Source organism: Notolepis coatsorum (genome assembly GCF_963971535.1).
Source record: "Notolepis coatsorum genome assembly, chromosome: 3".
NCBI lineage: Eukaryota > Metazoa > Chordata > Actinopteri > Aulopiformes > Paralepididae > Notolepis > Notolepis coatsorum.
This window is the reverse complement of record NC_140167.1, coordinates 166,725,706-166,736,401: the sequence shown is the minus strand read 5'-3', so window position 1 is coordinate 166,736,401 and position 10,696 is coordinate 166,725,706. Positions and strand designations below refer to the sequence as shown.

The 10,696-nt window shown below is 48.8% G+C and overlaps 1 protein-coding gene across 1 annotated transcript; it reads left to right on the top strand.

Annotated features, from left to right (window-relative positions):
* Positions 1 to 3,595: 3,595 nt before the first annotated feature.
* Positions 3,596 to 5,833, top strand: fign (fidgetin; the record flags this gene model as incomplete). Its single annotated transcript, XM_084310013.1, has 1 exon — positions 3,596 to 5,833. One exon carries the CDS (start codon positions 3,596 to 3,598, stop codon positions 5,831 to 5,833), a length of 2,238 nt encoding a protein of 745 aa, XP_084166139.1.
* Positions 5,834 to 10,696: the final 4,863 nt, after the last annotated feature.

Here is a 10,696-nt window from a genome sequence, read left to right as displayed (position 1 = left end):
GTTCCGTGGACTTTTTAAAAGGCACGGTCTTTCTCTCGTCGATGCTACAGTTATGAAGTTATAATTTCACCGCCGAGAGGTATTTTAATGAAGCTGGAAACGAGCTTGTCCGTTCAAATCGGTTTGCATAAATAATTTGACACTTTAAATGTCAAATTCTTCTTTCAGCAGCGCAGCCGCCCATGTGCACAGAAACAAGCTGCTCGGTGGCAGGAACCGAGTGGCTGAATAACACTACAATAGGATAGGTCCAAACCTGGACGCACAAAGGTCCCAAGAACCTGCAATAATCAGTCAGACGTACCTTTGTAACCTCACAGGGACACAGGCCCTACGACTCTTGTCTCGCATGTGATCATTTCAAACCTTTCTTGATCCGTCTCACAGAAAGAAAGTCGGTTCTCTTTTTGTTTCATTGTCGGGGTTTGTAATACCTGCCGCTTGTTGCCTGTTCGTCGTGTGTTTCTTTACAGAGAAGCTTGTCGTGTCTCAGCCACAGCCCGGGCTTTCCGCCTTGGGCCTTTTCTTAATCACTAGCTTGGACGGCTGACAGCCACGCGAGCCGTAGCATGGATCCCTTTGACTAAAACCTTGTAAATTAACACAATTAGCGCGGCATCATCCCGCTAATTAGCCGCCGGTGTCTGGCGTGGCGTTGTGGGGGCAAGCGGCAGGGAGGGAGTCAGGAGGGAATCCACACGCCATACTGTTTCCACACAAACACCGTGGTGTGATCCGCCTCTGGACACCGGCTGCCTTATTGCCTAAATCCTTTAGCGATTGGAACTTAAGCTACCGGAGTATGAGGTACAGTGTTGCCGACGTGTGCCTGGTCGGCCTCAGAAAGTTTAGCTCATGTGTTTTTATCCCTGTAGTTTTACCCCTTGTGGTTTTTACCCCTGTGTTTTTACCCATATGTTTTTACCCCCGTTGGTTTTACCCCCGTTGTTTTACCCCTTGTGGTTTAACCCCCATGTTTTTACCCCTGTTGTTCTACCCCTTGTGGTTTTTACCCCTGTGTTTTTACCCCTGTGTTTTTACCGCTGTTGTTTTTACCCCTGTGTTTTACCCCTTGTGGTTTTACCCCTTGTGTTTTTTACCCCTGTGTTTTACCCCTGTGTTTTACCCCTTGTGGTTTTACCTCTGTGTTTTACCCCTGTGTTTTTACCCCTGTGTTTTTACCCCTGTGTTTTTACTGCTGTTGTTTTTACCCCTGTTGTTTTACCCCTTGTGGTTTTACCCCTTTGTTTTTACCCCTGTTGTTTTACCCCTGTGGTTTTACCTCTGTGTTTTACCCCTGTGTTTTTACCCCTGTGTTTTTACCCCTGTGTTTTTACTGCTGTTGTTTTTACCCCTGTTGTTTTACCCCTTGTGGTTTTACCCCTTTGTTTTTACCCCTGTTGTTTTACCCCTGTGGTTTTACCCCTGTGTTTTTCCCCTAGTGGTTTTTACCCCCGTGTTTTTACCCCTGTGTTTTTACCCCTGTGTTTTTACCCCTGTGTTTTTTCCCAGTCAGATTAGCAGAACCGGCTCTTTTTTATGCACGTTATCTGTGATTGTTCTAAACCAGGGGTCAGCAACCTTTTTGACATTGAGTGCCTGTTTGAAATATAGTTGTAACTAGTGTGCCTCAACAATATTCCATGCATTGTAAAAAAAAATCTCATAATCAGGTATTTTTTATGATCATTTTTACATTATTACATCATTATTGTTATTATTAACAATATTATTATGATGGTTGTATCAACCCTAAATCTGAGTTGGGGGGGGGATGCAATGCAGACAAACAGCTGCATACAGTGCGACCATTTCACTCACATTTGTCCATTCATTTTTGGACACATCACACACCATCGGTGTGTGTACTGTACGTGTGCTGTCATAGCTCCACCTACAGGCCTAATGGAGAACACCAGGAGAACACCAGGATGTGAATGGAGGGTGAATGTGAGGTATATCGTGTAAATACGTTTTGATTGATCGCAAGACTACACTGTAAAAAATTAAATAATAATAAGTTACCAGAACTTAAAAATATTGAGTTCAGTTACTGTGCATTAAGGTTTTCAGTTTTCAATCCATAATAAGTTAACAGAAAAATAAGTACACAACCACATTATTTCAACCTAATAAAACTATGTTTATTGTCATTGTTTTAAGAACACAAGTTGACTTGGTAATACTCACATTTTGAGTAAAAAAAATGGCTTTTAACATGTGCAAATTATAAGGCTCTGCAAATGTTACTGAATGATGTAGCAATGTATTTTCAGCTAAATTGAAATAATAAACAAATAAAGGGTCTCAATTAAATATGTGGTAGTAAAAATAACCTGTGGGAGGATTTCAACAAGATAAATGCGACAACAGTGCAAAATATTTCACTATAATATTTCAAAGCAAAAAAATTATATATATATATATATATAATTTTTTTTTTAAATGTATGCTGCCCCCTGTGCCTATGAAAATGCACGCGTGCCTAGGGTTTCCTACCCCTGTTCTAAACCGTAGTCTCACTTAACAGTCTCCATTCTTCCAGGGGGGTTTACACTCCTTCCTCCAATAATCCCAGGAACACAGAGTCTTAAAATGACAGCGTACAACAACAACACACACGCACGGAGTCTGTAAACGGGTGTTCGTAGATCGAGTTCGGGATTTAACTTGATTACAATGCGGTTGGAACCCCTGAGGCCCCGCGGAGAGAGAGAGAGAAAGGTCTGGGAGGGGAGAGAGAGAGAGAGAGAGAGAGAGAGAGAGAGAGAGAGAGAGAGAGAGAGAGAGGGGGGGGGAGAGAGAGAGCACCCCAGAGAGTGGGAGAGATAGAGGGAGAGAGAGAGAGAGAAAGAGAGCGCACCCCAGAGAGAGAGAGAGAGAGAGAGAGAGAGAGAGAGAAAGAGCACCCTAGGGAGACATAGGGATAGAGAGAGCACCCCAGAGAGAGGGGGAGAGAGAGAGAGACATAGAGAGCACCCCAGCGAGAGAGGGAGAGAGAGAGATGGGTGAAGCGTGGGGTTGTTTTCTCTCTCACCCCGCAGACGGAGGGAGAGGTGTAATTCATGCCGGGCTGTTGGGGTTCGGTGATGAAAGCGACGGAGCGCCTCCGCCTGGGAGATTGCCTCGCCGCACTCTCTCTCTCTCCGCAGAGTAGATTTGAAAGTGTCTCGGAACGCCTCAGATGAGACTCGGATTATAGACTGACCTGTGATGTCTGTGTCATTCGGGCTCTGTGTCGGGGTGGATTATACCGTGCTAACCGGGTGTTGGGTCCCCGGATTCATCACATGGCCGGGGAGCCCGGAGGTGCTTTTCCCACAAGCACTTTGTGTTTGTTGTAGGATATTACTTTGAAAAGAGGGGACAGGGATTGAACCAGCAACCTTTCGGTTACAGGCCGGCCCCTTGACCTCTAGGCCGTCCTGCCATATTAACTTTTTTTTCTTTCTCCACAGTCTTAAAAAAACTAGAACACATGCATTGTCTTAGACTTTTGGGGGCGGAAGTTGTTGATGAATAATAAACCGGCTTTGAGACGCTGGCTTTGACACGAGTGTCTCTCTCTGTTTGTGGGACGTCTACAGGCCTGAAGATGCAGTGGACCCCAGAGCACACCCAGTGGGCAGAGCAGCACTTCGACATCTCCTCCACCACACGCTCGCCGGCGCACAAGGTGGAGGCCTACCGGGGCCACCTGCAGCGCACCTACCAGTACGCCTGGGCCAACGACGACATCTCGGCGCTAACCGCCTCCAACCTGCTGAAGAAGTACGCCGAGAAGTACTCTGGGATCCTGGAGGGGGGGCCCAACGAGAGAGCCCTGCTGTGTTCCTACTCCGACGCCGCCGCCGCCGGACTCATGAACGGACGGAAGTCCGAGGGCGAGCCCTGGCAGGAGGGGATCTACCCAATGAACTGCGCTCCGGACGTGATCTCCGTGAGCAAAGCCGGCATGGCGGCCACGCTCCCCCCTGCGGACGCCCCCTCCGGGGTGGCCGGCAGCCTGTCTGAGCCCAGCTATTCCAGTGGCAGCTGCGGGAGTCTCCAGGTGGCCACCAGCCTCCACTCGGGGCTCCCCTCTCAGGAATACGGTTCCGGCTACAACGGCTCCTACCTGCACTCCAGCTACAGCGGGCAGAGCACCCCGGGCCTCCCCTCCCCGCACCCCTCCCCCCTCCACAGCGCCGGCCTCTTACAAGGCCCGCCCCCTCCCCCGCCGCCTCCCCCCACCTTAGTGTCCGGCTACAACGCGGGGTCTCCGAACCTTTCCAACTACAATTATCCCCCGACCGGGTACCCCCCCCAGACTGCCGTCGCCCCCCCTGGCTACAGCCCCGGGGGAGCCCCCCCGCCACCCGTCGCCTATCTGCCCTCTGGCATTGCCGCACCGACGCCCCTCACTCCCTCCACGCTGCCCGGCTACACGTACCAGTCCCACAGTCACGCGCCGATTGCGCCGATGCCTTTGAACGGCAGCACAGCCAACGCATTGAAAAGGAAAGCGTTCTACATGACTGGGCATGGAGATATAGACTCCGCTTACGGTAACTTCAACTACAGCCAACAACGCTCCTCGCATAGTCCCATGTACAGGATACCAGACAGCAGTGTCTCAGACTCAAACAGGGGGAATGGCTTTGACAGAAACGCAGAGGCGTCGTCTCTAGCGTTTAAGCCCACAAAGCAGCCGGTGTCTTCAGATCAGCAGAGGAAGTTCAACATCCACTCTGGCAGAGCGCTCTCTCCTCCGTCCTATGGATCGACCAAGAGCTCCGTCGGTGGTGACCTGCGACCGGGCGAGTCTTACGGGAAGTTCGGCTCTCCCGTCGGGAGTGAGCAAAGCGACGAGCACAGGCAGCACCTCTCCCATTCCATCGCTGGGCCTGACATCATCGGCACCTCGTCCAGTCATGCCGCGGAAGAACAGCTGAAGAACAGCGACGCCGGCCTGGTCGAGTTGGTCACCACCGAGATCCTCCAGCAGGGCCCCCCGGTGGACTGGAGCGACATTGCGGGCCTGGATCTGGCCAAAGCGGCCATCAAGGAGGAGATACTGTGGCCCCTCTTGAGACCCGATATGTTCAGCGGACTCGCCACGTTACCTCGCAGCCTCCTTCTCTTCGGGCCCGAGGGAACAGGCAGGACGCTGCTGGCCCGCTGCATGGCCAGCCAGCTGGGCGCCGCCTTCCTGAGGCTCAACGGCTCCGCGCTCGCGACCAAATGGCTGGCGGACGGTGACAAGATCATCCAGGCTTCCTTCCTGGTGGCCCGGTGTCGGCAGCCGGCCGTGGTGTTCGTCAGTGAGGTGGACATGCTGCTGTCGGACCGGCTAGGCGACGACGGCGGCCCCGTCGGCCGTCTCAGGAGCGAGCTGCTCACGCAGCTGGACGGTGTCCTGAGCTCCGCCGAGGACCACGTCCTGGTGGTCTGCTCCACCAGCAAGCCAGAGGAGATCCCGGAGCCCCTGAGGAGGTACTTCACCAGGCGCCTCCTCGCTCCGCTGCCCGACAGTACGGCGCGGCACCAGATAATCAGCCAGCTGCTCTCACAGCACAACTACTGTCTCAGTGAGAAGGAGGTGTCGCTGCTGGTGCAGCGGACGGAGGGCTTCTCGGGACTGGACGTGGCCCGCCTGTGTCAGGAGGCCGTGGTGGGTCCCCTGCACGGCATCCCCGGGGGGAGCGACCTGTCGGCCATCCACCCCAGCCAGATGAGACCTGTCTCCTACCAGGACTTTGACAATGTCTTTTGCAAATTCCAGCCTAGCATATCACAAAAGGAATTAGACGTGTATACTGAGTGGAATAAAATGTTTGGGTGTAGTCAATGAAGAGAGAACATTTAAAAGACGGTTACTTCGTTTGAACCCGGTGAAGGTAAACAGATGTTGAGATAGAAGAAGCGCTTGCGTTGCAGAAGGGATCATTTAGGAGAGACCTCGCGAAGGAAGAGGCTGGCGTGAGAAGACAGCGGGCCGTCTCGGACGTCACGCGTTAAGAAATGTTAAGTTGATGCTTTACGCGGCTTAGGTCAGCGATCACCTGTCGAAATATCTGATTGCTTTTAGCGAGGATGGAGTCCCCTGTCTGTGTATATATATATAATTATGCTGTTCTTGAGATTTAGTTGCTATCAAGTGCCTGAAGTGGTGCTCTTTTTTGTGTTACTTTCTTTTTGCCTCACAATCTACATCGGTGTTACGTGCTAATATGAAAAGCTTTAAGACGAGACAGAAACTACACGATTGCTTTCTCCTTTTCCATAGGAACAATATTCTACGACTGTGCGTCTGTTTCGTGGTCTCTGTGAACCCAAGTGGTTTTGTTGATCTAAAACCTAAATTGATCGTTTCGGTTATGTTACATTCGTCTTATGTACGTGTAAAACATCTATACTTACCATAGTAACATTGACATATTCACATCTTTTTATAAAACCGGCGTTTGGGTGAATTTGGCTGCTACACTAGCCTTTCCACTGTAAGTAAAATAAAATACAAAAAATACAAAAAAAATACAAAAGATTATAATAATATTTTCCAACAATACTACACATTAATCAAGAAATTACTATGTAATTGCTGTTAAAATATTGTTACAATAGTAATCACAGTGTTTCTCACAGATGTAAAATTTGTACCATTGTTTCTTTTGATGTTCTCTATTTTTGAAAACTCAGGAAAGTGATTGTGATATGTACAGTACCTCAAAAGATTGTGTAAAAAAAAAAGGAAAAAAAAGCACTACACACACACACACACACACACACTGCTAAGAGCATTCGGCTTGCTTTTGAATTTGCGTCATATTATAACTACAAAAACGATACCCGTACCTCGAAATAGCTCTAAACGGAATGGAAGTTATGACAATGAATGTACTGCTGGGATTCTGGAGTATTTGGGAGGCAGAATGAGGAGTATTTGGTTTTTTTATCATCAGAATCGTCAAAATGAAGGATCTCTTTGTGGTTAGAGAGATTTGGCAAAGGATCTGGAGGGACCTATGAAGTATTTAGAGTTCTAAGCCTCGAGAACCCCTGAGAGAATTGAGAGAGTTTAGTTGTTGTCATTGTTGTCACCCCCCCCCCCCCCCAAAAGACAATCCGCTACATTTTGTTTCCTGGACACAGACAAGGAAACTATAACGTCATCAGGTTGTCACGTCAGAATACCAGTCTTCTATGCTCTGCTTGGTGCCAGATTTTGGTGCTAGTTCTATTGAAGCCTGTATTCAAATTCAAAATATATAGCAGCTATCTGAGGAAACATACGCCAACGAATATATGAAACGTTTAATACAAATTGCAGTTGATTCTGTCATCCGAGGTAACAACCTGTTTAAATTACATAAACGAGGAGACGGCTGATCCCATTCGACACACGGTTGGGGAGGTTTCCACACTTGGCACCAATGTGCGCTCACACACTACACAGTGACGTGATGAACCCTTCCTTCTTTTATAGTTTCCTTGGACACAGATAATACTCGACTGGCTGTTGTGGGGCAGACACCGTTGAGGTAGGAATTCTAAAGGTGCAGACAAACATCTCTAAAGACCCCCCCCCAAATCTATTCCATTCGGTCCTGCTGCTGTTTTATCATTCATGTACTCCCCGAATTCCTTTCTACCTCAGTTTGTTAGTTATCCCTGCAAGACAAATCCACTGGGACATGGAAATGTCCGAGCCGATTCCGCCCGTTTGACTATGAAACATACTGAGAGAACAACGCCAAACACTAACCGTTCCTCCAGGAAGTCCATACGGTTCAGCTTTTCGTTGTTGATAAAAGCTAGTAAGCCCCACCTATTGCTATAGGCTACTTAAAAGGGTGATGTCACTGAATTTCAGCTTTGGAATACGTTGTTCCTGCGCCTTAGGACAGTTTTGTCAGTATTACTGAACATCCGCTTCTGAGTCCAATGACACAGGCAAAAACAGAACAGAGTTTGTCCTGCCCTGTCATCTGCAATGTCACGCAGATGAGGAATACAGAATTCTCCATGAAGAATTGGAACAGGACAAGGTGACTCGAGAGTAAGATGGTTTTCCAGGGTAGAAGGTTATATTTTACAGTTTGAAACAGATCAATATATATACCACAATATACGTTAACACTCAGATACTAGAGACAAGTAGGATACTCGGTATCATACAGACGTAAAAAAAAAGTTGTGATATCCTTCCGATCGTTAGAATGCGGCGTTGTTATTGAACGAGTCGAGTGGTATTCCTATTGTGACACGAGATACGTCTAGTCTCTAAAGAGGTCCGTGAACACACAATGCCGCCAGGCGTTCTGTCGCGTCTCGATGACATTGTTTGAATCGTTACAATAGCGTTCGTTACCAACAGTATGCACTCATTCCAGACAACACTGTGTCTCCCTGCTGAGGAAGGAGCAGGTCTGACAGCAGCTTTTATTTGTATGAGCAAGTAAAACCTTTTCTTGAATGTATTATTTACTTAGCAGTAAAGGGAGCTCTTGCACTAAGCACTAAGCGCAGCGAGAGATGCCAGTACAGTCGGAGGCGTTTGCGTGTGATAGTGCTGGGGTGTTAGGAAACTTTTCATTTTAATGATTTATTTTTAAGAGGGTCATTCGAGTTTTTTTTCTCCTCAATGCTTTAATAGATAACGACGTGTATATTGGCAGTGTGTTGTGTTGCGTTGCATAACAAACAACAGCAAGGTGGTTAAAAGCCGAGGGAGGAAAAGCTAGGAAGCTTCGATAGTTACCATAGTTACCAATATCAAGAATTATGTTTACGTTTCTACCCCCGATCCTTGGCTTTGTGACGGCATTTTCTCATGGAACGCAGTGTTTTTGACAAAAGCTACCGAACCTACTAGTTAGCGCCGGCATGAACAATGAACCGAGGATCTGAGGGTCACAGACGAAAAGGTCCTCAGCTACATCGATCCATTGTGTTCGTCCCTCTCTACGTCCGTTGACCGGTCCGTCTCTGACACATGATTTGTGTCCCACTGGGTGGACAGAATGGTTTGGAAAGGATGAACATCTTCTATGCGCCTGCCTCCCTGGTACATTACATTCAAAACAATGCACTGCTACACGAGTTATGAAGACCCACGAGATAATCTCTACTCTATATTCTGCAGAACTGGAGGGAACCGGAAGCAGTCTAGAAACGTGAACGCCCGTTTAGCGCAACGTTACGTGTTTCTTCCTCATCCCGCTGGCTTCACTTAAGAGTAGGCTATGACAGGACATGACACTGCATACGTGTTTTATTTTTAACCCTTTCACTACCACACTACAGAAGGGTTAACCCTTTCACTGCGACAATACAGAAGGTTAAAGTGGAGATGAAGCATAGCGATAAACACATAGTCATAGCATCAAATTCGTATTTAGATAAACCACAGAAAAAATCACGTTATAAAAATAAGGCGTTTCTAAGAAAAAACGATTTGTAATGTCCGATTTGTAATTTATGTAGCATTTATGAACATGGGCGGCGCCATTTTGTTGCTGACGTCACAGTGTTGGTTTGGTGTATACACTGCTGGTTAGCTGCCTATAGTGAATGGGTCAGTCAGTAAATAAAATGTTGCCTACAAAACAACGGGACCGCGGTGGTTCTTTTTGTATTGCTCCTGGCTGTTCAAACTAATTTTACCGTGTGAAAGAGAGGAAAGTTGGTTAATTTCCACAAACTACCAGTGAAAAAAACAGTGTTGTTGGCACGTTGGCTCAGGCTGGCTGCACTCAGGCGGCGCGACCAGCCTGTTGGACAGGGAAGGAGGATCTGCAGCGAACACTTCATTGCCTCGGATTATGTTGTTGGGGTGGGATGTTTGTCCAGAAGACCACTAATCAGCTGAAGCCGGACGCGGTTCCCTCGGTCTTCGACAGACAGACCGGCCCAGGCAGTTCAGCGTCGCGGAGCATTCAGCCTGCTGGCTACCTAGCTCCACTTCAACCAGCGTCACGGAGCATTCAGCCTGCTGGCTACCTAGCTCCACTTCAACCAGCGTCGCAGAGCATTCAGCCTGCTGGCTACCTAGCTCCACTTCAACCAGCCGAGCGTCGGGAGCTCCAGCAGCTTGTCGGTGTGTTAATAGCCTCGGCAAGCTAACGGTAGCTGGCTCCAGCAGCTTGTCGGTGTGCTAATAGCCTCTGCAAGCTAACGGTAGCTGGCTCCAGCAGCTTGTCGGTGTGCTAATAGCCTCGGCAAGCTAACGGTAGCTGGCTCCAGCAGCTTGTCGGTGTGCTAATAGCCTCGGCAAGCTAACTGTAGCTGGCTCCAGCAGCTTGTCGGTGTGCTAATAGCCTCGGCAAGCTAACGGTAGCTGGCTCCAGCAGCTTGTCGGTGTGCTAATAGCCTCGGCAAGCTAACGGTAGCTGGCTCCAGCAGCTTGTCGGTGTGCTAATAGCCTCGGCAAGCTAACGGTAGCTGGCTCCAGCAGCTTGTCGGTGTGCTGGAGCCTCGGCAAGCTAACGGTAGCTAGCTCCAGGCTATTAGCACATCGACAAGCTGCTGGAGCTCCCGACGCTCGGCTGGTTGAAGTGGAGCTAGGTAGCCAGCAGGCTGAATGCTCCGCGACGCTGGTTGAAGTGGAGCTAGGTAGCCAGCAGGCTGAATGCTCCGCAACGCTGGTTGAAGTGGAGCTAGGTAGCCAGCAGGCTGAATGCTCCGCGACGCTGAACTGCCTGGGCCGGTCTGT